General features: G+C 46.8%; 3 protein-coding genes across 3 annotated transcripts; all 3 read right to left on the reverse strand.

Annotated features, from left to right (window-relative positions):
• Window positions 1-1,416: 1,416 nt before the first annotated feature.
• On the reverse strand, window positions 1,417-2,037 carry K452DRAFT_290970 (uncharacterized protein; the record flags this gene model as incomplete). The annotated part of the gene is made up of 3 exons (XM_033541086.1): window positions 1,417-1,613; window positions 1,639-1,641; window positions 1,685-2,037. A coding segment is annotated over one exon (312 nt), but the record flags the coding sequence as incomplete, so codon positions are not given.
• An 8,141-nt stretch (window positions 2,038-10,178) lies between these two features.
• On the reverse strand, window positions 10,179-10,938 carry K452DRAFT_301331 (uncharacterized protein; the record flags this gene model as incomplete). Its single annotated transcript, XM_033542431.1, has 3 exons — window positions 10,179-10,358; window positions 10,502-10,687; window positions 10,744-10,938. The coding sequence occupies 3 exons, from the start codon at window positions 10,936-10,938 to the stop codon at window positions 10,179-10,181; spliced, it is 561 nt and encodes a 186-aa protein (XP_033394102.1).
• Window positions 10,939-24,522: 13,584 nt separating this feature from the next.
• On the reverse strand, window positions 24,523-26,756 carry K452DRAFT_290972 (uncharacterized protein). The gene is made up of 7 exons (XM_033541087.1): window positions 26,267-26,756; window positions 26,153-26,209; window positions 26,066-26,100; window positions 25,945-25,977; window positions 25,372-25,844; window positions 25,258-25,311; window positions 24,523-25,200 (listed from the first exon to the last, which is right to left on the reverse strand). Exons 1-7 carry the CDS (start codon window positions 26,448-26,450, stop codon window positions 24,834-24,836), a joined length of 1,203 nt encoding a protein of 400 aa, XP_033394103.1. The 5' UTR covers window positions 26,451-26,756; the 3' UTR covers window positions 24,523-24,833.
• Between the last annotated feature and the right edge of the window lie 764 nt (window positions 26,757-27,520).

Below are 27,520 nucleotides of genomic sequence, written 5' to 3' on the forward strand. Positions count from 1 at the left end.
ACCTGACTCACTTCACCACCACCAAGGAACTAACCCGAAGACAGGTCAGGTAGGCTAAAGAATTGGCGTCTTACAACATAAAAATCACCTACAGAAAGGGATCCGAGAACGCCAGAGCTGATACGTTAAGCAGGAGAGCCGATCACCTCGCAGGGAAACCCGGTATTCAACCAGCGGTACTACAACAAAATAAGGATGGCTCCTTAGAACCTGCAAGGGCAGTCGCCCCGGTGTATCGCACAAAGCGAAGCTGGTTCGGCACAGAGCCGGACGGATACGTTCCAAACAGACAATTAGCACCGACGATCAGACTCGAAAAAAATTCCTAGCTCGATAAAATCCGGCAGGAATACAGCCACGATACGATAGCACAAGAACTCATAGACATAAAAGACGACCCAAGGGTTAGTAAAGATACAGACGGAACAATCCTGTTCTTAGGGTTAGTCTACGTACCAAGAACACTCAGAGAAGGTCTAGTCAAAGATATCCATAAGCCACCAGCACACGGTCACCAAGGAACCGACAAGACAATCGAACGAATCACCCGGCACTTCTACTTCCCAGGCCTCAGGAAAACAGTCCAGCGAGTCATCTCGCAGTGCGATCTTTGCATCCGAAGCAAAGCCACGAGACACGCTCCCCACGGACTATTGCAGCCACTCAAGGCACCTAAGCGACCATAGCAATCGATCTCGTTAGATTTCATCACGGATCTGCCACCCTCGAAGGAGCTACTCACCAGGGTAAAATACGATTCGATACTCGTCATCGTCAATAGGCTCACCAAGTACGCGTACTATCTACCTTACCTTAAGACGGCAAACGCGGAAGAACTCGCCTACACGTTCCTTAGGACAATCCTCGGCAACCACGGGCTACCGGAAGAGCTAGTATCAGATAGGGACAAACTATTCACATCCCGATTCTGGCAGACTCTCACCCGTCAGCTTGGTTCTAAACACAAGATGTCCACCACGGCGCACCCGCAAACAGACGGGCAAACAGAACGGACAAATTAGACACTAGAGCAACACCTGCGCTGCTATATCAACTACGCACAAGACAATTAGGTAGAACTTTTACCTCTCGCCCAATTCGCGTACAACAGCGCCAAGGCAACAACCACCCAGGAGTCGCCGTTCTATACCAACTATAGATATAAGCCAACAGCTTATAACGAGCCGCAACCAAGCCAGTCGCTTGCCCAGAAAGGAATCCTGAAAGCAGACTAGCTAAAAGAACTGCACAGACAGTTAAGCCTCGACATAGAATATAATGGATTTCTAATATCAAAATACTATAATAGGCGGCACCAGGAGGCACCGACCTTTAAAGAGGGGGATAAAGTATACCTCCTCAGAAAAAACATCCGGACAAGACGGCCGAACAACAAATTAGACTTTAAGAAGGTCGGACCGTTCGAAATTGACAAACAAATTGGAAAAGTCAATTATCATCTCAAACTGCCGGATACAATGAAAATCTTCCCAGTCTTCCACGTCTTACTATTAGAGCCAGCACCAGAAAACGCCACCACAGTACAACAGACAGAAGAAATAGTACCGGAAAACCCTGACGCCGACGAAAACCAAGAATGGACAGTCGAGAAAATCCTAGACAGTAGACACGTCAACGGTCAATTCCGCTATCTCCTAAAATGGGAAGGAAATTGGGATAATACCTAGGAACCACCTGAAAACTGCGAGGGATGTAGAGAACTCATCAGAGAATTCCACCGCCGAAATCTAGACCGTCCAAAGCCGACACATCAAATTCGCCAGGAAACGGATCAACCTCCCAGAAGGCAGGCATCCGCGCGAAATCCACCGGCTCCGACGTCTCAGGAGGCGCAGCAGAACCAGCCCCGGGGGAACCCACATTCGCAGGACCCGCAGCGGTATCAGCTAAGGACTCGCCACGCAAGCGCTTTGCACGTCGATCATCGCGCTCGTCCTCAGGGTCAACGGCATCCCTAGCCTCACGAGCAGCCTCAAGGCGCTCCAACTCCTCCAACTCCTCAACAGTCTTGGCTTTAGAAGACAACATCAGAGCAGCCCGACGACGGAGCAAGGAACGTTACTTCTCCGCACGATCCAAACGAGCCATAGAAGCCCGCAACTCCTGACGAGCCTTCTCCTCGGCCTGATCAGCCTTCAACAAAGCCTGACGAAGCCGCAAAACTAAGGGAATCGTCAGCAAAAGACATCCCAAGAGGAAAAGACACGTACAGTCCGAATTGTCAAGACCACTCGCGTCACAAGAAGACTTTCCCTAACGAGCACATTCGCCACAGCGAGAATGGACACCGTCCATCCGGCAAAGAACTAAAGAAGGGTCGCCCTCCTCTTTACCAGCATTAGCAAGCAAACAGGAAGAACAAGGAAGAGGCATCTCCGCGCCGTCACGATCGATCTCGTCCCCTAACACAAGGTGTTCAGCCTTCTAACTTAAGCGCTTGCGCTTACGGGACTCGGCGGAAGACATAGCAAAGGAACTTACGAAAAGGAAAAGAAGAGACAACACGACCTCTAAGATATAGGCCAACGGAAGAATCTTCGGGCCGAAGATCCTTAAGGAGGGGGGTAGTATTATAGACCACAAGGGAAATCAACCCGCAGGGTAGGAAAGACCTTATAGGAAGAAGGCCCACACAGGCCTAGAGACCACAAGGGCTTAGTAACCACAAGGGCCCGCGTCCCGCAAGGCACCAACAGACACGTACCAGACAAGGCCGTAAGAAAGCTAAGACCACAAACCCAGAAAGCCCACACGGGAACCAGGACCACAAGGAATTAGGGTCCGCAGGGACAGAAGATACAAACCGATACTAAGGAAGAACAGCGGACGATCGTAAAGATAATTATCGCGTTCGCCCTGCGAAAGGAAAGGTGGTTGTTAGGTTGCAAGAAGCTGGTCGCCAGAAAAGTGGCACCGGGTCACGTGTAGGACCCACCTTGGATCTATACAGATCCAAGACTCACAAATCCAACCCCTCTAATCCAAGGGATTAGGATCCAGATTGTTAGCATCTCTTACATGTATTTAGACCACGCTCTCTAGCAGTAGATAGGACCTTCGTAGTCAACTCAAAGTATCAATCTATACTCCTAGGTTGATAGTAACACGCCTACACCCGATCCTTCACGTGACTTATCTCTCAACTCCTATACTTCTTATCCTTCAAGGTAAACCCTTCGAACCTATCCACCCGCTAGGCAATTCCAACGCCTAGGCTGAAGAGGCCTCGTTACATAGTCGAGTGCTTTCGCTACTAGAGACCCTACCTAGAGGGCAGTAAGCACGTAGTAGAAGTCTTAACTAACTATAATAACCTTAGATACTTTATAAAAACGAAGGCCCTTAGCAGGCGATAAGTAGGTTAGGCCGAAGAACTAGCCTAGTTTAATTTTAAAATTAAGTACCGTACCGGAAAAACTAATCCGGCCGACCCGCTTTCCCGGCGGGCGGATTATAGACGGAAGGAAGAGGTCGCGTATGCGACTCTTATACTCCCTATACTATAAAAGAAGTTAAAACTTATAAATAGTAATTTTAAGGAGCGGGCCTCTAGAGAGATAGAGTAGGACGGTAGTACGCGGGGTACGCGTATACGATTACCCCTAGACGACGAAGTCGTTTGCTAAGAAAACCCTAACTATAAATTAAAACCTTTACGGAATTAGGAATAGGTTCCTAATCGGGCTACGCTAGGAGTACTATAGCTATACACTATAAGTAACGTACGGGAAACCTAGAAAGAGCGTAGTCGTAGAGGTTCGGGGAAGGCCTCTACTAGCGTAGATAGTTATAAATATCTCGTGCTACGGTCTACGGCGCGTAGGCTAGCCGCGGCCGAAACGGTATATTCGCCTATAGGTAATAAGCTTAAAGAAGGCTTAAAGGAGTTGCAAAGATTAGATCCCTTTATAACTACGGAAAGCTAGAGAGTACCTATTAAGGACGACGCTAGAGCGTAGTAGAAGCTATAGTAGTAGGACCGCGAAGGCCTGCTACGGTTAAGAAGCGTAATTTATATACCTAAGTTAAGCGCTATTAGGGCGGAAATTATACGAAGACACTATAACGACCCTACGGGAGGCCATCTAGGCTATACCCGAATATACTTAAGTATTAAACCTAAATTCTTCTAGCTAGATATAACTATTTATATTAGGGATTATATAGCAACTTGCGCTACCTACTAACGTATAAAAACCCGCAGGTACCCCGCGTATAGAGAGTTATAACCGTTACCGATAGTAAATCGGCCTATAAAGTATTTAGCTATAGATTTTATTACGGACCTCCTAGGGGCGAAGATAAGTAATAAATGCGAAGTAAACGCGATACTCGTCGTTATCGACCGCTTTACGAAATTCGCTATCTATATCCCTACGAATATAAATATTTCAGCTAAAAACCTTACTAAAATATAGCTCGATAGGATTCTTACGTTTTTCGGAGCCCCTATTAGTATCGTTAGTAATCGCGGGTCGCTATTTACTAGTTCGTTCTAGTCTATATTAATATAGTATACTCGTAGTAAAAGACGCCTAAGCACCGTATTCTACCCGTAGACAGACGGCTAGACGGAATAGTAAAATTAAATTTTAGAATACTATCTGCGATATTATACTAATTTTAAATAAAACGACTAGCCCTAACTTCTTCCTATAGTATAGCTCGTATATAACAGCGCTTACTATACGACTATTAAGATAAGCCCGGCCGAAGCCTTAATAGGTAACTCTATTACCCTAGATATTAACGTCGAGGCCGACTGTAAGGAACTTAGAAACGAGGGACTAGTCCTTAAGCAATACGATATTGTTGCGGGTCACGTGGGTGCCAAGCCCTTTACCGAAGGAGGCTACGCATAAGGATAAATAGCTACCCCAGGAGCAATGGGCGCTGGGGCAGGAAATAGTTTATACACCAATTTAAGTGTGACCCTGGTGCGAACTAACTGCGTCTAACCTACGTTTCCTAGTAACCTAGTAATTGCCCGTCGGCTAACTCTTATATTCTATTTCCTCCCTTTCCGACGGCTCGATTAATATAGTTACCCGATCCCAATCACGACAAACCGGCGGTCCGGAGCAAGAACAGACGAATCCTACCGGTCCCGCTATAGCGCCGCAGTTAGCGCCTAGAGAAGATTTTGCCCCCGACCCTGAAACGTTTCGACAGGTTCTAGCCAGGCTACAGGAACTCGAACAGCAACAGCGCGAACTAGCCCAAAATAGCGAACGACGTATGCGACCCGCGGAAGAAGAATCGGAACCACCGATACACACACGCGAAAGGAGCGAGGAAAGAAGCGAGGAAGAAGATCGGTTTATACGCGCACCCGTAGCGTACTCGAACCGCACTCGCAGTCTATTTAGTACCCGTAGCAATTCACCCTAACCAAGAGTTGAGGGACCGGGTAACTACTTTAGCAAGTCTGTGCAGGAGCATAGCGAATTCATCTATGCTTGCGAAGCACTCTTCGAGCTGCAGCCTCGCACGTTCCGACGTGAACGTAAGAAAGTGGTATATACTTCTACCAAGCTAAAGGGCAACGCGTAGGCGAACTATAGGCGATTCACGCGCGCTGTCCCTGGCGGCAGGGATGCTATCACCTGGGAGATATTTAAGGAACACCTCCTTGACCAAGTTCGTGACCCAGTCAACAGAGTAAGCGAATTTGAACATAAGTGGTTTACTGCGAAGCAGCGCGACCATTAGTCTGCGGCCGCGTTCGCAAATTATCTTGACTTATTGGAAGACGAGTTACTAGGCGGAAGGCCTGATGAAACGATACGACGCGGCGCATTTTTGCAGAAACTAACTGACCCCCTTCGCAAAGAAGTATTGCGTATGCAGATAATCCCTGAAACAAGGGAAGGCCTAGTAGCGCTTACAACGCGAATCGAAGGCAATACGCACTCTTAGCGCAGCAGCGAGAGAAAAGAAAAAGGGAAAATCCCTGAGAAAAGCAAGTCCTTTAGGAACAAAGACTTTAAATCATACCGTGATCGTGTTTAACCCTATAGGAATGGCCGTGGTATAGGGCCAGCACCCGTACCGCAGGCTTCCCGCAGCTTCAGCAATATTGTTTGTTTCAACTGCGGAGAACAGGGGCATATGAAGAACAAATGTCTACAGGACAATAAGGGGAAGAGACCCTAGGCCAATTTGGCTACCGTTCAACTCGGGAACGAGACAAATAGGAAAGCCGAACGCATTATACTTGACGTAAGCATGCGAGTCGCAGGGAAAACCTACCCTACTAAGGCCCTCCTTGATTCTAGAGCAGCTATGAACTTTATATCCTATGACTTCTTGAAAAGAAATAAACTCGTGGCGGTATAGACACCGGCCCTAAGGGCATATACGGTAGATGGCTATAAGGTACCAACCTATAGCATTATTATATACGCAGTTAGCGTACGCGATTCATATAAGAACCGCGCCGACAATACATCCGTCTTTTGTGTAGCTGAAATCGCCGGTTACGATATCATCTTAGGATATCTATGGCTCCGCGCCTATAATCCCACTGTTAACTAGCGTGAGGGAATAGCCCAACTAAATAACTCCCCAACCGAGAACGCTACCATCGAGGAAGTCACTTAGGCGTTATAAGAAGGAGCCACTATTTACGCGGTATACCCGATGGCCAATGCAGGCGAGACGCCTGCGGCCCGTTTTAAGAAACTCAACTGGCATTAAACTCAAGATGAACCTAAGCATCAAATTCCAGCAGAATACTCTGAATTCGCCGATGTTTTCGATACGGCGTAGGCTAGCACCCTGCCCGCAAACGCCGCGCATGACCATCGTATCGACCTAGTCGATGGTAAGCAGCCTCCCTTCGGCCCCCTGTACCACCTCTCTGAGACCGAGCTTAGTGTCCTACGCGAATACCTTGCGGACAGCCTAGCAAAGGGGTGGATCAGGGAGTCGAACAGCCCAGCGGGCGCTCCCATCTTGTATATGCTAAAGAAGGGAGGGGGCTTACGGCTGTGCGTAGATTACCGAGGTCTAAATAGTATAACTATAAAGAATCGTTATCCACTACCGCTTATTAGCGAAACGCTCGATCGCCTCTCTCAAGCCGCAGTGTACACGCAGCTAGATCTGAAGGATGCCTACCATAGGATACGGATCAAGAAAGGCGATAAGTGGAAAACCGCGTTTCGCACGCGATATGGCCACTATAAGTACTTAGTGATGCCATTTGGGCTAACGAATACGCCCGCTACTTTCTAGTCCTACATCAACCGAGCTCTGGCGGGCCTGGTTGATTACATATATATGGTATATTTGGACGACATCCTCATTTATTTATCCAAGCGCGAAGAGCATACGGAGCATATACGAATCGTGTTGAAAAGACTAAGGGACTACGGCTTATATGCCAACCTGAAGAAGTGCGCTTTTTCGGTGACCGAAGTAGATTTCCTCGGATTCATTGTCACCCCGCACGGAATTCGTATGGAAGACGACCGTGTAAAGGCTATACAAGAATAGCCTACTCCCACATGTCCAAGAGATATTAGCAGTTTCACAGGATTCTGCGGATTCTATCGTCGATTCATTAAAAAGTTTTCACAAGTGGAACGACCACTACGCGCACTCGAAACGCAGGTGCGGAATAACCGTACCAAATGGCACTAGGGAGAGGATGCCGAAAAGGCATTCCAAGAATTAAAGAAAAGGTTCCAAATGAAGCCACTCCTGAGGCATTTCTACCCAGGGCTACGCACACGAATCGAGTGCGATGCCTCTAGACAAGGCATAGGCGGAACAATCTCCCAGCTCTTCGGCGAGAAGCCAGATAAGGCGGAATAGCACCCCATCGCCTTCTATTCCAGGAAGTTAAAAGACTATGAATCGCGTTATAATACGCATGATAAGGAGATGCTCGCAATAGTCGAGTGCTTTCGCCACTAGAGACCCTACCTGGAGGGCAGTAAGCACGCAGTAGAAGTCTTAACTAACCACAACAACCTTAGATACTTCATGAAAACGAAGGCCCTTAGCAGGCGACAAGCAGGTTGGGCCGAAGAACTGGCCCAGTTTGATTTTGAAATCAAGTACCGTACCGGAAAAACCAATCCGGCCGACCCGCTTTCCCGGCGGGCGGATTATAGACGGAAGGAAGAGGTCGCGCATGCGACTCTTATACTCCCTACACTACAAAAGAAGTTAAAACTTGCAAATGGTAATTTTGAGGAGCGGGCCTCTGGAGAGACAGAGCAGGACGGTGGTGCGCGGGGTACGCGCATGCGATCACCCCTGGACGACGAAGTCGTTTGCCAAGAAAACCCTAACCGTGAATTAAAACTTTCACGGAATCAGGAACAGGTTCCTGATCGGGCTACGCTGGGAGCACTATGGCTGTACACTATAAGTGACGCACGGGAAACCCAGAAAGAGCGTAGTCGTAGAGGTTCGGGGAAGGCCTCTACTGGCGCAGATAGTTATAAACATCTCGTGCCACGGTCCGCGGCGCGTAGGCTAGCCGCGGCCGAAACGGCATATTCGCCTGTAGGTAATAAGCTCAAAGAAGGCTTAAAGGAGTTGCAAAGATTGGATCCCTTTATAACTGCGGAAAGCTAGAGAGTACCCATTAAGGACGACGCCGGAGCGCAGCAGAAGCTATAGTAGCAGGACCGCGAAGGCCTGCTACGGTTGAGAAGCGCAATTTATGTACCTAAGTCAAGCGCTATCAGGGCGGAAATCATGCGAAGACACCATAACGACCCTGCGGGAGGCCATCTGGGCTATACCCGAACATACTTAAGTATCAAACCCAAATTCTTCTGGCCAGATATAACTGTTCATATTAGGGATTATGTGGCAACTTGCGCCACCTACCAACGTACAAAAACCCGCAGGCACCCCGCGTATAGAGAGTTACAACCGTTGCCGATAGCAAATCGGCCCATGAAGCATTTAGCCATGGATTTTATCACGGACCTCCCAGGGGCGAAGATAAGTAATGAATGCGAAGTAAACGCGATACTCGTCGTTATCGACCGCTTCACGAAATTCGCCATCTATATCCCTACGAATATAAATATTTCAGCTAAAAACCTTGCTAAAATATGGCTCGATAGGATTCTTACGTTTTTCGGAGCCCCTATTAGCATCGTTAGTAATCGCGGGTCGCTATTTACCAGTTCGTTCTAGTCCACATTGATATAGTATACTCGCAGCAAAAGACGCCTAAGCACCGCATTCCACCCGCAGACAGACGGCCAGACGGAACGGCAAAATCAACTTTTGGAACACTATCTGCGATGTTACACCAATTTTAAATAAAACGACTAGCCCCAACTTCTTCCTATAGCACAGCTCGTATACAACAGCGCTTACCATGCGACTATTAAGATAAGCCCGGCCGAAGCCTTAATGGGTGACTCCATTGCCCTAGATATTGACGTCGAGGCCGACGTTCCCCGGGGGGAGAACCAAAGCGCAAAAGAGCATGCGGAGTGGCTACGACAAACACGCGATGAGCTTACATGCCGCATACAAGACGCCGTCAGCAAACAAACAAAGTACTACAATGATCGGCATAGGCCACGAACGTTTAAAACCAACGATCTTATCCTGCTAAACGCTAAGAACGTTTCTATTAAAAGACCTCAGCGTAAGCTAACAGATCGTTTTCTGGGCCCTTTCCGAGTGCGAGAACCCATCGGAAAGTAGGCGTACCGGCTGGAACTACCAGGGCAGTACAGAATCCACGATGTCTTTCACGTATCCCTACTCGAGCTATTCATGCAAAGAGAGGGAGAAACGCCGCCAGAGCCCGTAGAAATCGCGGGCGAAGGAGAATGGGAAGTGGAAGAAATCCTCAACCATCGCAAAAGAGGATAGAAGATTAAGTACCTCGTGCGATGGGCAGGCTATTCGCCTGCGGAAGACACATAGGAAACCAACGAAAACCTCGAACACTGCCAACAGCTAGTAGCAGAATACTGGGACAAGCAAGAACCATCCAGCACGACGCATAAGCGCAAGCGTAACGCGCGAGACACACGCGGAACACCGTATAAGAAGCGAAAGACAAGATCAGAGTACAAGAATTCATAACTACACTCAGAAGACTACACCATGTAGCCTCAACCTATCAGAAGCGCATCCACGGCGCATGCATACCGCAGCCAACCCAGCAACTAGGCATCATCGCCCGCATCCTCCTCATCAGCCTCAGCATCCTCCTCATCATCCTCATCATCCTCATCGTCTTCATCACTGTCCTCAGCAGCAGCAGCCGCCTCTTCAGCCTCCCAGGACTGCAGGTCAGTCAGCTCCCTCACATCATCCACCAGCTCGTCGTCACGATCCACCTCGTGCTACAAGACTAGTCAGCGAATGCACAAGGCATGCGAAGAGGGTGCGAACGTACTACGTAGCGAAGGCTCTCGGAAATGTCACGCAGGTGATCGGAAATCTCCACCAGGATCTAGTTGCGGAAGAGGGACTGGTCCTTGCCGACGGGATTACGCGTGGTGCGCTCGCGATGCATGCGGGCCTTGGTGGCTCTCATGCTCTGGCGGATCGAGGCAGCGCGCTTCTTGCGATCCTCCTGCGAACGCGCTATGTTGCCCGCGGCAGACTCAGTCCACTCGGTAACAGCCTCAGCGATCCTGTCCATGGCGCGACCGTAACGCCGCATATCGATCTACGAAAAATGTCAGCACATGGACAAGTAAACTGCGAAAGACATGCGAAACCTACCTTGATGCAGTCGCGGTAACCCTTCGAGCAGTAGGTGCAGAGCTTGTTGCCATTCTTAAAGGTACAGCCCTTCCAAGTGAAGTCGTTGTCAGGATGAGCCCACTGGAAGAAGCAGCGCAGACAGGACACAGGCGATTTAGTACCGGCACCACGGCGCAGGTGCTGCGGGACAGGAGCCTTTAACTTAGGAGCCATGTCGAAGTGAAGTAGGTGGTGCGATGTCTAGGCGATGTCGATGCGTATCTCAAGAAGGCGTGATTCGGGTGCGATTTCAAAGGTTTTGGACAAGGAAGAGACAATAGAAGACAAGAAAGCCACGCAGGCTAAGCGCGTACGAAGATGAAGGTCGGAACGCGCTGAGAGAGTTATAAAAGAGAGGGGGAAGTAGCAGCGGGAGGTGTCCCCTTATACCTAAGTGAAGGTGACTACACGCGTGTAGGCAGTCACCCGTAGGTGGCCCGCGCGCGCGCCACAGCCTAAACGGGAGGGAGCTCCCATAAGGTTCATTCACCACTAGAGTCCTGCTAGCAAGCAGAACGGCAAGCAGCACGAGATTGGCCGCGTACGGCAAGTACAGAACACGCCACCGCCTCGTACCCAGAACGCAGAAACAAGGAGAAAAAGAAAACACGAAGACGTATACCGAGATCTAGGTTAAAGATACTAATCGCCATTACCGCAGAGCGGTAGCTACTATAATCATGCGAAAAAGATGCGCAACGCCACCCCGATCATACAAAGACTCCTTTCAACTCTGTACACGACACACGCGCAACAAAGAACTCCGATAGATCCACGCAGATTAGAAGCCATTTATCTTACCACCACTACAACCCCCGACTATACCTCGTCGAACAGCGACGCATAGTTCTCATAACACACACGCCTTGCGCGGAAAGAGAAGCACAACCGTATTCGAAGCGCACAGTACGCCCCTCCCTACGCGGAACGTACTCTCTTCGGACCTATACGAAGTCATCAGCAATCCGAGGTCGGATTGCCCGGGGTAGGAACGCTTTGTAAGGAACTTAGAAACGAGGGACTGGTCCTCAAGCAATGCGATGTTGTTGCGGGTCACGTGGGTGCCAAGCCCTTTACCGAAGGAGGCCACGCACAAGGATAAATAGCTGCCCCAGGAGCAATGGGCGCTAGGGCAGGAAATAGTTTATACACCAATTCAAGTATGACCCTGGTGCGAACTAACTGCGTCCAACCTACGTTTCCTAGTAACCTAGTGATTGCCCGTCGGCCAACTCTTACACCGACGTTCCCCGGGGGGAGAACTAAAGCGTAAGAGAGTATGTAGAGTAGCTACGATAAAACACGCGATAAGCTTATATACCGTATATAAGACGCCGTTAGCAAATAAATAAAGTACTATAATAATCGGTATAGGCTACGAACGTTTAAAACTAACGATCTTATCCTACTAAACGCTAAGAACGTTTCTATTAAAAGACCTTAGCGTAAGCTAATAGATCGTTTTCTAGGCCCTTTCCGAGTGCGAGAACCTATCGGAAAGCAGGCGTACCGGCTAGAACTACTAGGGTAGTATAGAATCTACGATATCTTTCACGTATCCCTACTCGAGCTATTTATATAAAGAGAGGGAGAAACGCCGCCAGAGCCCGTAGAAATCGCGGGCGAAGGAGAATAGGAAGTAGAAGAAATCCTTAACCATCGTAAAAGAGGATAGAAGATTAAGTACCTCGTACGATAGGCAGGCTATTCGCCTACGGAAGATATATAGGAAACTAACGAAAACCTCGAATACTACTAACAGCTAGTAGTAGAATACTAGGATAAGTAAGAACTATCTAGTATAACGTATAAGCGCAAGCGTAACGCGCGAGACATACGCGGAACACCGTATAAGAAGTAAAAGACAAGATTAGAGTATAAGAATTTATAACTATACTTAGAAGACTATACTATATAGCCTTAACCTATTAGAAGCGTATCTATGGCGTATGCATACCGCAGCTAACCTAGTAACTAGGTATTATCGCCCGTATCCTCCTTATCAGCCTTAGTATCCTCCTTATTATCCTTATCGTCTTTATTACTATCCTTAGTAGCAGTAGCCGCCTCTTTAGCCTCCTAGGACTATAGGTTAGTTAGCTCCCTTATATTATCTACTAGCTCGTCGTTACGATCCACCTCGTGCTATAAGACTAGTTAGCGAATATATAAGGTATACGAAGAGGGTACGAACGTACTACGTAGCGAAGGCTCTTAGAAATATTACGTAGGTAATCGGAAATCTCTACTAGGATCTAGTTACGGAAGAGGGACTAGTCCTTACCGACGGGATTACGCGTAGTACGCTCGCGATATATACGGGCCTTAGTAGCTCTTATACTCTAGCGGATCGAGGCAGCGCGCTTCTTACGATCCTCCTACGAACGCGCTGTATTACCCGCGGTAGACTTAGTCTACTCGGTAACAGCCTTAGCGATCCTATCTATAGCGCGACCGTAACGCCGCTGTAACGAGGCCTCTTTAGCCTAGGCGTTGGAATTACCTAGCGGGTGAATAGGTTCGAAGGGTTTACCTTAAAGGATAAGAAGTATAGGAGTTAAGAGATAAGTTACGTGAAGGATCGGGTGTAGGCGTGTTACTATTAACCTAGGAGTATAGATTAGTACTTTAAGTTAACCACGAAGGTCCTATCTACTACTAGAGAGCGTAGTCTAAATATATGTAGGAAATGCTAATAATCTGATATCGCCTTGTTACGAAGGGCGACTATAGCCTTTTATCGCCGGGCGACGAAGGGCGATACTCGTAGTAGTGCCTATAATCTACGGGCGATACGTAGGGCGTACGTGACTCGGGTGCTACTTTTCTAATAGCTAACTTTCTTTAACCTAATAACCTATCTTCTTGTCGTAGAGCGGGCGTGATAAGTTCCTTATCCTCGATCGCTCTGTGGGTTTACTTATCGGCTTGCTGCTTTCGTCCTTGTAGACGTTAATCCCCTGCGGGCTCTCTAGAGTCGTCGCCTTTTAGTCGACTAAGTCTCTACGGGGTGTATTCCTGTGTAGGCTTCTTAGGGTTGTGGTCTTAGTTCCCTTACGGCCTTACCTAGTACGTATCTACTAGTACCTTGTAGGACGCGGGCCTCTGTGGTTACTAAGCCCTTAAGGTTTCTAGGCCCGTGTAGGCTTTCTTCCTATAAGGTCTTTCCGACCCTGCGGGTTAATTTCCCTTACGGTCTATAATAGCCGTATATCGATCTACGAAAGATGTTAGTATATAGATAAGTAAACTGCGAAAGATATACGAAACCTACCTTAATATAGTCGCGGTGACCCTTCGAGTAGTAGGTATAGAGCTTATTACTATTCTTAAAGGTATAGCCCTTCTAAGTAAAGTCGTTATCAGGATGAGCCTGTAACGAGGCCTCTTTAGCCTAGGCGTTGGGATTACCTAGCGGGTGAATAGGTTCGAAGGGTTTACCTTGAAGGATAAGAAGTGTAGGAGTTGAGAGATAAGTTACGTGAAGGATCGGGTGTAGGCGTATTACTATCAACCTAGGAGTATAGATTAGTACTTTAAGTTGACTACGAAGGTCCTATCTACTGCTAGAGAGCGTGGTCTAAATATATGTAGGAAATGCTAATAATCTGATATCGCCTTGTTACGAAGGGCGACTATAGCCTTTTATCGCCGGGCGACGAAGGGCGATACTCGTAGTAGTGCCTATAATCTACGGGCGATACGTAGGGCGTACGTGACTCGGGTGCTACTTTTCTAATAGCTAACTTTCTTTAACCTAATAACCTATCTTCTTGTCGTAGAGCGGGCGTGATAAGTTCCTTATCCTCGATCGCTCTGTGGGTTTACTTATCGGCTTGCTGCTTTCGTCCTTGTAGACGTTAATCCCCTGCGGGCTCTCTGGAGTCGTCGCCTTTTGGTCGACTAAGTCTCTACGGGGTGTATTCCTGTGTGGGCTTCTTAGGGTTGTAGTCTTAGTTCTCTTACGGCCTTGCCTAGTACGTATCTGCTGGTGCCTTGTGGGACGCGGGCCTCTGTGGTTACTAAGCCCTTAAGGTTTCTAGGCCCGTATGGGCTTTCTTTCTATAAGGTCTTTCCGACCCTGCGGGTTAATTTCCCTTGCGGTCTATAATACTACCCCCCTCCTTAAGGATCTTCGGCCCGAAGATTTTCCTTTTAGGCTATATCTTAGGGTTCTCGTGTTCCTTCTCTTTTATCTCTGTAAGTCTCTTGCTATACCTCCTAAGCGTCCTTGTACTAACGATTCGGACTTAGGTCCTCCTCCTTCTAAGTAGTATCGTTCTACTATTTCTCGTAGAACCTTACTTCGGACGATTTTTTGTGAGGGCGTAGAGATAATTCCCTGTACTAATTGTTTAGAGCATGGCTCGAAGTGTTTCGCTTTAGAAAAAGATCTCTCTGTTTGTGCTACTTGTTTGAAGGCTCGTCGTAAGGGGTGTGACGCAGCTGCGGCGAATGAGTAGGGTTGTAGGTTATTTTTCCCCCTTTGCTATTCTTTACTAACTGTTCTTAGTGGAGAGGTTGGATCGGGAGCAGGCTCGTTTGGCCGCCGAGGAGGATGCTACTTTGGAGAAGCTGCTTCGCTTGCGGAAGCAATAGCGGTTCCTATAAGAGCGTCGTTCTAAGATGATTCGTTCCGGTTTTGCTTCCTTGGCGGAGTTGGAGGAGTTAGAGAAGCGCGAGTCTCGTCCTTATGTTGGGAATTCTGTTGACCCTAAGGATCCTACGAGTGATCGGCGTGTAGAGCGCTTGCGTGGCGAGTCCTTAGCTGATACCTCTGTGGGTCCTGTGAATGTGGGTTCTCCTGGGACTGGTTCTGCTGCGCCTCCTGAGACGTCGGAGCCGGTGGATTTTGCGCGGATGCCCGCCTTCTGGGAGGTTGATCCGTTTCCTGGCGAATTTGACGTGTCGGCTTTGGACGATCTGGGTTTCGGCGGTGGAATTCTTTGATGAGCTCTTGATATCCTTCGTAGTTCTTAGGTGGTTCCTAGGTATTATCCTAATTTCCTTCCTATTTTAGGAGATAGCGGAATTGACCGTTGATATAACTACTGTCTAGGACTTTCTGTACCGTCTATTCTTGGTTTTCGTCGGCGTTAGGGTTTTCCGGTATTATTTCTTCCGTCTGTTGTACTGTGGGGGTGTTTTCTGGTACCGGTTCTAGTAGTGAGACGTGAAAGACTGGGAAAATTTTTATTGTATCCGGTAATTTGAGACGATAATTGACTTTTCCAATTTGTTTGTTAATTTCGAACGGTCTAATTTTCTTGAAGTCTAATTTGTTATTTGGCCGTTTCGTCCGGATGTTTTTTCTGAGAAGGTATACTTTATCCCCCTCTTTAAAGGTCGGTGCCTCCTGGTGCCGCCTATTGTAATATTTTGATATTAGAAATCCGTTGTATTCTATGTCGAGGCTTAGCTGTCGGTGTAGTTCCCTTAGCTGGTCTGCTTTTAGGATTCCTTTCTGGGTAAGCGACTGGCTTGGTTGCGGCTCGTTATAAGCCGTTGGTTTATATCCGTAGTTGGCGTAGAATGGTAACTCCTGGGTGGTTGTTGCTTTGGTACTATTGTATGCGAACTGGGCGAGGGGTAGGAGTTCTACCTAGTTGTTTTATGCGTAGTTGACGTAACAGCGTAGGTGTTGCTCTAGTATCTGGTTTATTCGTTCTGTTTGTCCGTCTGTTTGCGGGTGCGCCGTAGTGGATATCTTGTGTTTGGAGCCGAGCTGACGGGTAAGAGTCTGCTAGAACCGGGAGGTAAATAACTTATCCCTGTCTGATACTAGCTCTTCTGGTAGCCCGTGGTTGCCGAGGATTGTCCTGAGGAACGTGTAGGTAAGTTCTTCCGCGTTTGCCGTTTTAAGGTAAGGTAGATAGTACGCGTACTTTGTGAGCCTATCGACGATGACGAGTATCGAATTGTATTTTACCCTAGTAAGTAGCTCCTTCGAGGGTGGTAGATCCGTGATAAAATCTAACGAGATCGACTGCTATAGTCGCTTAGGCGCCTTGAGTGGCTGTAGTAGTCCGTAGGGAGCGTGTCTCGCGGCTTTGCTTCGGATGTAAAGATCGTACTGCGAGATTACTCGCTGGACTGTTTTCCTAAGGCCTAGGAAGTAGAAGTACCGGGTGATTCGTTCGATTATCTTATCGGTTCCTTAGTAACTATATGCCGGTGGCTTATAGATATCTTTAACTAAACCTTCTCTGAGCGTTGTGGGGACGTAGACTAATCCTAAAAATAGGATTATTCCGTCGGAGTCCTTTGTTACTCTTAGGTCGTCTTTTATTTCTATAAGTTCTTGTGCTATCGTATCGTGGCGGTATTCCTGCCGAATCTTCTTAAGCTAGGAACTATTTTCGAGTCTGATCGCCGGTGCTAGCTGTCTGCTGGGGACGTATCTATCTAGTTCTATGCCGAACCAGCATTGCTTTATACGATACACCGGGGCGACTGCCCTTGCCGGTTCTAAGGAGCTATCCTCGTTTTGCTATAGTACCGCTGGCTGAATACTAGGTTTCCCTGCGAGGTAATCGGCTCTTCTGCTTAGCGTATCGGCTCTGGCGTTCTTAGATCCCTTTCTATAGGTAATCTTCATGTTATAAGACGCTAATTCTTTAGCCCACCTGACCTGTCTTCGGGTTAATTCTTTGGTGGTGGTGAAGTAGGTTAGGTTCTTATAATCGCAATAGACTATAACCTGGTATTTTGCTCCTTTAAGGTAGTATCTCTATTCTTTAAAAGCCGTAACAATGGCTAGGAGTTCCTTATCGTGTATATCGTAATTTAGCTCCGGTAGGGTTATCTTTTATAAGTAATACGCGATAGGGTAGAGTTTTCCTTGTTCGTCTAGTTAGCTAATATAGGCTCTAATAGCGTAATTAGAAGCGTCGGTTTCGACGACGATCGGTAGTTCTAGATTATAGATCCTAAGGACGGGAGCTTTATAGAATATCCGTTTTAGCGAATCGAAGGCGATTTGCTAAGCTTCTCCCTAATTAAATCCGTGCTCCTTTTTTACGAGCCTCGTAAGGGGTTCCGAGACTTCGGCGTATTTCTAGATAAATTTCCGGTAAAAGTTAGTAAACCTAAGGAAGGATTATACTTCTTTAACTATTCTAGGTATTAGCTAGTCTCGTATAGTATCTAGCTTCTTTTCGTCTATCTCTACTTGTCCTGGTGAGATAATAAAGCCTAGAAATTCCGTCCTTTGGACGTACTATTCGTACTTTTCTGGTGCTACTTGTAGGTCTTTGCCTTGTAGTGCCTAGAATACTTTCCTGACGTGTTTTTTGTGCTCCTCTAGGGTCTCCGAATAGATGAGTATGTTATCTAGGTAAGCTATATAGAAAACGTCTAAGTAGTCGCGTAACGTATCGTTGACTAGACTCTAAAACGTTCCTGGGGCGTTAGTAAGACCGAAAGGTATAACCGTGTACTCGTAATGTCCTAGGCGGGTTCTAAACGCGGTTTTCCATTCTTCTCCTTCCTTTATACGTACTAGATAGTACCCTTCTCGAAGGTCGAGTTTAGTGAAGTATTTCGCCGTCCGCAGCTTGTCTTGGAGCTCGGTAATTAATAGTAACGGATACCGGTTTTTTATAGTAATATCGTTTAATTAACGATAGTCTATATAGAGGCGTAATTTACTATTTTTCTTTAGAACGAAAAGGATCGGGTATCCGGCTGGCGAGCTTGATAGCCTAATATAGCCTCGTTCGAGATTCTTATCTAGGTAGTCCCTAAGCGCCTCGTTTTCTTTTTCGGAGAGCGTATAGATGGGCTTGAACGCTGGCTGTGTGCCTGGTAATAATAGTATCTCGTGATCCTATGGTTTGTGTTCCGGTAACTGGCCTTTGCCTCTTTCCTAGAAGATTGCTCGGTAATTCTAGTATTCTTCTAGTACCGTTTCTAGTTCGGGAATGGGCGGTTCCTTCTCTCGCTTTAGAGGTGTACTAAGCTAGTATATTCCTTTCGTAGGTATGGGTTTTCCCCCTGGTGGGTGACCTTCTCTAATCCTGTTTGGATTATCCCCGACGGCCGGTTTTAGACCGTCGGATTTTAGCCTATTGGCCTGTATATATGCTAGAATTCGGTTTTCCGTTTCTTGACTAGGCTTTAAATATATTATGTAGATCTGTTCTCCCCTGCGCCTTATTTGCTTAAGCGCTGCGGCGGAGATTTCTTTAATTTCGATTGGTTCGGGGTTCCTATGTTTTTATTCCGAAGGGTTCTTTTGGGTAGCGCGCGTACTATTCGGTCCGTTTTAGGCGCTCGGTCCTCTGGAGTTCTGGTCCTTATAGCTCGGGCTCCTTTAGTTCTGGTAACTCTGGCTCTAACTCTCGGGCTCTGGCTTTTCCTTTCTTTAACTCTCTGGGTACTGGCGTTCTTGGCTCTCTGTTTTCCGCTGAGCTTGTATAAGATATTTGTTATAACCCTCGTCTGGGAACGTGATTTCCCCTATTCTCTATCGAATATAGGGTTCGTGCGTCCTTAGCTATAGTATTCCTAGTATAACGTCGTAGGAAGCGATGGTTGTAACGTCTAGATTGATTTTCTCCTTGTGTTGTCTAATGGTAAGAGTCGACTAGTTGGTTTCGATTCGTACCTACCCTTTTCCGTAAGTAGAGGGTGTTCTATCGACCGTATTAAGCGCGTAAGGTTTATCCTTTGCTTGGTGTGATAAGTAGTTTTTGATGACAAACGTAGGGCTTACGAAGTTGCTACTTGCTCCGCTGTTAATTATAATTCTAGCGCTTACTTTGTTGATTTTAGCCGTAATTATAAGGTGTTTCTAAAGATCTGTTCCGGTAGGTATAGTTCCGTTTACTGTTCTAATCGCCTAGTTTAGGGACTTAGACTTCGGCCCCTGTAAGGGTCCCGTTGGTTACTATGTAGGGCCGCCTAGTTTTTTAACTGTCCCCTCTCGGAACCTTGACTACTCGATTAAGGCGTATCGTCGTAGAAATCGCCGGTATCGCTATCGACTAGTAGGGAGTCCTCCGGTAGTTCTTCTACGAATCTATAGATTTCTTCCTTAGTAGGTATCCCCTAATCATCCGTTCTGCGTGTTCTTTTAGTATTCTACTTTTTTAGCCTACGTGGGAACCATCCTGTTACTAGTTTCTTACTTTAGTAGATTCGATAGTTGTCGTTATAGCATGTAGTCTAACTAAGCGTTCTATACTTAGGCTCTTTCCGGGCTGCTACTAACGTAGTTCGATCGGTGGTAGCGGCTTCCTTTCCCTTGTTTTTGTTTCGCGGGTTCTGCGGGCAGCTATATCCGGGTTCCTATTTGTTACCGTAGTGGATATAGAGGTTTTTATTAAATCGTTCCTTCTGTTAGTCGGTCTACTTGTTATTAGCTTTTCGGTTGCCTTTTTCTTTCTTGCTCTTATCCTTATTGTCCCGGGATGAGCTATCTAATTCCATAGCGTCACCTCCTTCTTAGGTGTGCCTAGGCCTTAGGGATCGGGATGTATTGGCTTGTTTATCCTAGCTACGTTGTAAGCGGCGTCGGTCCAATATGGTGGTAAGTTAGATTATTTTAGTAAGATTTTTAGGTTCCTTATAGTAGGTTATTGCTTCCTGAATTTCGTCCTTTAGTCCTTAGGTATAGAACGTCCTAAGCGTGTAGTCGGTGTAGTATCTAGCTACGTATACTACGTTTTAGAAGTCTGTAGTATATTCTAATACCGACTTCTTCTGTTTTAGAGTTTAAAGCGCTCTCGTGGCTTTACGGGTCTTATCGATATCCGCGAAAGCCTCTTTAAGGTATTTAACGAAAGTTCGATAGTTATTAAAGACCTCCTAAGTTCGATCGGTCTATTCCTATTACTATTTCTCCTAACGTTCCCGTTTTATTAGGCGGAACTATTTTTCTACTGCGCCACGTAGGTAAGTACTAGCGTATAGGACCTTTTCTTCGTTATCGGTAAATTATCCGCGCGAGAAGTGGAGGTAGTCGTCTAACTGGGTTAGGAAATTTTAGGTCTTGTGCCGGTCTCTATAGTAGAGATTAGGTTTCGGGACCTTGGCGTAGGACGTAGCCGGTGTAGCTATAGGTGGTATAGTAACGGGTGTAGGCGTAGGTTGAGCCGGTTGGGCCTCTTGTGGTAGAGCTGCCGGGTTTGTAGCTTCCTGCGCTAGGGGTCCCGTCTGCGGAGCTTGCCCCTAATTAATACGGGCTCGGAGGCGCGCGTTCTCCTATATCTAGTTGTTTAGTTGCGACTGGAGGTTAGCTATCTGCCCCTGCATGCCTTGCATTATGGCGAAGATATCGTCTAAGGTTGTAGGGTTTCTCTGCTGCTGCTGTTGCTGCTCCTAGGGAATACTGCTGCCGTCGTTTATTTCGACTATCGATATCTTATTCTATCTAGGTTAGATAGGACGGGGTGATACTTTACTAATTAATCTTAACTCGGAATTGATTCCTCCTTCCTTCTTGTAAGGAGGGTGGTTAAAGTGTAACGAGGCCTCTTTAGCCTAGGCGTTAGGATTACCTAGCGGGTGAATAGGTTCGAAGGGTTTACCTTGAAGGATAAGAAGTATAGGAGTTAAGAGATAAGTTACGTGAAGGATCGGGTGTAGGCGTGTTACTATTAACCTAGGAGTATAGATTGGTACTTTAAGTTAACTACGAAGGTCCTATCTACTACTAGAGAGCGTAGTCTAAATATATGTAGGAAATGCTAATAATCTAATATCGCCTTGTTACGAAGGGCGACTGTAGCCTTTTGTCGCCGGGCGACGAAGGGCGATACTCGTAGTAGTGCCTATAATCTACGGGCGATACGTAGGGCGTACGTGACTCGGGTGCTACTTTTCTAATAGCTAACTTTCTTTAACCTAATAACCTATCTTCTTGTCGTAGAGCGGGCGTGATAAGTTCCTTATCCTCGATCGCTCTATGGGTTTACTTATCGGCTTGCTGCTTTCGTCCTTGTAGACGTTAATCCCCTGCGGGCTCTCTAGAGTCGTCGCCTTTTAGTCGACTAAGTCCCTACGGGGTGTATTCCCGTATAGGCTTCTTAGGGTTGTAGTCTTAGTTCCCTTACGGCCTTGCCTAGTACGTATCTGCTGGTGCCTTATAGGACGCGGGCCTCTATAGTTACTAAGCCCTTAAGGTTTCTAGGCCCGTATAGGCTTTCTTCCTATAAGGTCTTTCCGACCCTGCGGGTTAATTTCCCTTACGGTCTATAATACTTAGAAGCTATTTATCTTACCACTACTATAACCCCCGAATATACCTCGTCGAATAGCGACGTATAGTTCTTATAATATATACGCCTTACGCGGAAAGAGAAGTATAACTATATTTAAAGCGTACGGTACGCCCCTCCCTACGCGGAACGTACTCTCTTTAGACCTATACGAAGTTATTAGTAATCTAAGGTCGGATTACCCGGGGTAGGAACGCTTTATAAGGAACTTAGAAACGAGGGACTAGTCCTTAAGTAATACGATATTATTATAGGTTACGTAGGTACTAAGCCCTTTACCGAAGGAGGCTACGCATAAGGATAAATAGCTACCCCAGGAGTAATAGGCGCTAGGGCAGGAAATAGTTTATATACTAATTTAAGTATAACCCTAGTACTAACTAACTACGTCTAACCTACGTTTCCTAGTAACCTAGTAATTACCCGTCGGCTAACTCTTACACCGATCCCGGGTAGATAGAAACCTCTAAGTTTAAGGAAGAGGTACTTTAGGTGCTTAGTAATAGTAGAGGTCTCTTTTCCCCTCCTTAAAAGATTAGGGGGTTTAGGATATCTACTTCTATTTTAGTAGGAGTAGAGGTTTTTTCTAGTATAGGTAGGGTTTGAAGAGTATCGAAGCATGTTCTAAGGGGTAGGGTAGATAGCCTAGGAATAGGCGTTAAGATTTCTTCCTATAGGCGTTAGTAGACTTTTTAGTTAAAGATAATTTTTATTATTTAAAACTAGTAGCGGAAGGTATTTTTAGTTAGTTTAATTCTAAAGCGAATTTTATAAGAAACTTAGTTTTAGACTATAGGGGTAAGTTAGCCGAAGATATAGTATTCGATAAGAAAAGTAGGGGGTTTAAGAACCCGGACTTATATTTTTGCTATAGTATTTACCCGAGGTATGTTATTCCGGGCTAGGACGTCTACCTAGGATAGAGATAGGATAGAGTCTATACGGTATCTTAGCGGGGAACGCCGAAAATTTTATCTACTAGGGGAACCGGTAGAGAGGTTTTTACCCGTAGTTAATATAATAACTAAGGCCTACGGCCTAGTGTAAGTTAGTCTATAAAGTAAGTAGGCTATGCTGATTCGTTTAATAGTATTTTCGAGGTTCTAGGAGCGCTAGTTATAGCGATCCTATTAGTGCGAGAGGTGAAGACGATAACTAGCTAGGAGTAGTAGTAGTTATTCTAGACTAAGCTAGGAACGCCCGATATAGTATGCTTAAAGGAGTTAGATCTAGTAATTTCTATATAGTATAAGCAGCCGAACTAATTGCTATTCTAATAGAGATAGAGCTAGTATCTAAAAAATACCTATAAGAGGGACCCTATAGCCTAACCGAATATATTATCTATAGCGACTCTAAAGCCGCCCTCTAAGCTCTAACTAGAAGATATAAAAAGAGATTAGGCTAAAGTATCGTACGGTCTATCCTTAGTATAGCCTAATCTCTCTATAAAAGTCTTTAAATAAGTTTTACGATCTAGTAGATCCTAAGCTACTATAGTATCTAAGGAAATAAGGAAGTAGATAAGCTAGCTAAATAAGCTATAATACGTCTTAGAGAATATAACTTCCTACTCTTAATACCGCTACAAGTTAAAATAACTCTCGAAGTAGTATATAAGCAATAAAATAAAGAATAGAGAGCGTTAGAGAAAGGCTAATACCTCCGTAACCTAGATATAGCGATTCCTAGACTATACGTAAGGTACCTCTACGATAAGCTCCTACGTAGCCTAGTAGAGCTACTAGCCTAGTTAAGAACTAGCTACTACTAGCTTAACTAGTACCGAAAACGAATAGGATAGATAAACAACGATAAATACGAATATAGAGATATAGAATTAATATTCTACGTATTACTAGACTATTCGCTACTCTAGGAAAATTAGTAAAAAATATATTAAGAAACCGGACTCTAGAGAAACTACCTCTCTAGCCTCCTAGGCGGTAAACCAATAGATAAAAACTAGCCTCATACGGAAAAGAGGAAATAGATAATTTTAGCCGCTTAACTTAAAAGGATACTTAAATTCGCTTAATAAATAAAAAGGTTCTAAAATAGAGACGACCTTATCTAGTAAAACCCATCTTATTCCTATTCTTCTACCTTTCCTTTATTTTATCTCCGTTCCCCTTCTCCTTATACTCTCTCAGATTGAAACACCAATATAAATTCCTAGCGTATTTCCTTTAAATAGTCTATAGCCTGTATATCGCTTAGGGCGATAGGTCAGGGTAAATAAATATAACTCAACTCAACTCAACTCATTCGGGGCCAAAAAGAAGCGCGGTCCTATAAATTTAATATTTAATAGCTTCGTAGGGCTTTACACAGTACACTTAACTCTTCTTAGATGTAGGAAGAATAAAGTCTTGTTGCAAATACTACCTGGACAAAGAGTTCACTGGTACAATGCATTGTAGTTATTTTCCCTAGTAGTTACAAAGCTGGACAAGGGCATCTCACGAGAGAAGTTCAAGCAACAAACGCGCATCAGTCTCTCATGAGTTAAAACTACAAGATTTCTTTCTAGTTAGCTGCAACTGCAACTATCACCGCAAACTCATCTCCTCAGTCTTCATATGCATTGAACGGTAGTGCATACATTAAGTACGTTAACAGAAGTGTAGTTATCATCCGCAGTCAAAAAGTCCGTAGACCGCGCAGCGTATACCTATGACCCATTCATCGTTGGTGTCGTCGCGTATACGGAAGGGCAGTCGCCACTGCACCAAAATGTTCCAATCATCCAAGCCTGACCAGTGGCATACTCCAAGCGGGCTGCCGCTTCCCCATTCCTTCATTATACCGAATCCGAATCACAAATGAAAACCTTCAAGAACGCGTTCAATTCTTTCCGAGTGTCTCATGCACCTCAACCTCCACCGTCCGCATGATTCTCGTATCGTCAAAACTCCTTCGCTTTTGACTCGCATCACTGTCCCCACACTCAGCTTTGTCGAACTCGTCGCCGGCATGGCACTTCGTCGTCAACATATGGTTCGGATGGCCCGCGATGAGGATATTTTCGTCAGATCCGTTCTCGACGAGCGTGTCTCTGTTTGCGGAGATGGAGGCGTGCAGCTTGCTGCGGGCCGTACGGTTCGAGTGCGAGCCCATCATCTCGAAGCCGGAGTGGCGGGCGTTGGAGTAGCCATTGGAGTAGCTGTTTGAGATTGTGCGCGTGCGCTCGCGGTGGATGTGCTTCCAGAGCCTTCGGTGGAGGTTAATTGCTGCGCTGTAGCACTGGGTGGGGCAAGGTGGAACGTACATAGGGATCATGGGGAAGCAAGAGGCGATAAGCCCGATGGCCACTTCGGCAATTCTACGCAGTAGTGTTAGCACGCTCGACCCGGCGGTGCGTAACCGAAGGTGATGTACTCACCCCCACAGATTAATCATCGTGAACGCCCACGTCTGATCCAGACTAGCGCTGTCATTGATAATCTCGACCAAGCGGACAAGACTGCACACGCAAGCGATGCCACCCGCACCAAAAACCGCACCGATTTTAAGCTTCGCCTTGGTGCTGACCTTCAGGAAGTTTGCCAATGGGCACGGGATTAGCAGCACCGCGATATCACTTATCAGACTGATAACATTGTCCGTCATAATCAGCGCGCGCTGATTGAAGCACTGCCCCTCGAGAGCCATGTTCCAGAATTTGGGGATTGGTCGGCAGATGAAAATCTTGAGGAAGAGCATCAGGGTGTAGTAGATACCCATGACGCCGAGGAAGGCGAATATGAAGCGACAGTACCTGTCAAAGGGTGCGAAGACTCGAGTGAGGAACAGGAGGATAGAACATTTCGTGGCGAAGACAGTGGGCCCGTATACCACCATTGTCGAATACACCGCCTGTGATATATCAGTATGTGATTCAAGTAGACGATGATGGATCTGGTTGCGCAAAGAGACCATTTCAGGGCGAGGTTGAAGGCCATGAAGGGGGACATACTTGCGAGTAGGGCGTGACTTTGTGTTTAGGGACCTGGAAGATGTCAATTAATTATTCGAAGAAACACACGCGACCCCTGATGCGCAGCAGAGGCATGCTGTGGCAGCGATAGATGACTTACATTCCACTGATTTATTCCTCCACCAAATCTGAGCACTGCACGGAAATTAGTTGTAGCTCCGGGCACCAGGAGATGCGAAAAACGAACTGAGCAGATCTATTGAAGAATAGCCAACAAAGCCAATATAAGCGAGTATGCATGATACTGCAACAACATCAATCTCGGCTGGTCAAGAGTATCTGTGGTGGCACAGTGACTCACTGTCGTCTATGCCAATTTTGGCCGTGACGCGGTATCTCGCCCATAACCTCAGGACAACTAACGTGGTGACAAAAGAGAGACCCAAGACGTTGACGGCCAGAGTCCAGTCGGCGACGCCTCTTGGGGGATTGTCAAAGTTGGGGGTAACTCCCGGGGGCGGGGTCAAGCCGGGCTCAATCATCATGCAAGATTCCCAGATTCCCAGGGACAAGAGAGAAGAAGCAAAGCAACGAGCGACTTGTAAGTGGGAACACGGCCTTGAAGAAGAAGATCCAAAGGGCCGGGCGGCAGCGGGTACAAAAGCAAAGGAATTCAAGTCGAGAACGAGCAGAAGTTCAGATCATTTCTGTTGCAGCAATGCGACCGACTGCAAGACGAATGCAGGCGGCGAGGAGGAAAGAAAAAGCACTGTGTGATAACGTCCCCAGAATCGCAGCGCACATCTTTCAGGAACCAACCCTATACTTGGGAAGGCGAATCCTATACCTGGTGTCTTCTTCTCCGACAATGTGGTTCGGGCGGAAATGTGATCGGACGCATGCGCGGCGGACTTCGTTGCAGGGCAAATCAAATCTCCCATTGAGGCCTTGATCGCTCCCGCTGCGCCCGCGGCCCATTATTGGCCGTATTCTCCTCATAATCAGGTGGTTTCAAGGCGCCAGGCACAGGGCCAACCGGATGGCAACGCGGGACACTTTGAGGCTGCGAAGCTGGTAAGCGAAGCAGCACCAAAACGCTGCGGGTCTAGAATTTCGTCAGGGTACGCTCAGGCCGAGGCAAATCAAGTTTATACTACCGAAGTTACTGCTGCGAATGATCGGATTGAAGCGAGTGTGAAGCGAGCCCGAACGCGTTACCCCGTGTGCCCTGGATTTTGACCGCCTTCTTTGTGGGGGTTGATGGAGGCTCCCCACTGTCAGGCAACCCGGCGCTTCGAGAAAGGCCGAAGGATGAGGTCCCGCTTCTCTCCCCCACACCCGGTCGATTGTTGCGGTACTCGGAAGCGAGCAGACCACCTTTTTTTCCAATTGTTATTGCCGCCATTGACTGCCTCGGTGATGGATACGCATTGCGTGAAGAAAGGTGGGAAGCCGGAAGACGGATGGTAGTGTGGAGCTTTCCTCGTGTGCTCGCCTGCGCCACTCTGCGGCCGGCCACCCCCTGGCGGTCCGTCTTCCCCGACCGTTGTCGCCGGTTGATGTGCACCCGCAATGCCACTCCCGGCCTTCCCCTTCAAACCCTATTCTTAAGCTC

Source organism: Aplosporella prunicola, assembly GCF_010093885.1.
Source record: "Aplosporella prunicola CBS 121167 unplaced genomic scaffold K452scaffold_24, whole genome shotgun sequence".
Classification (NCBI taxonomy): Eukaryota; Fungi; Ascomycota; class Dothideomycetes; order Botryosphaeriales; family Aplosporellaceae; genus Aplosporella; species Aplosporella prunicola.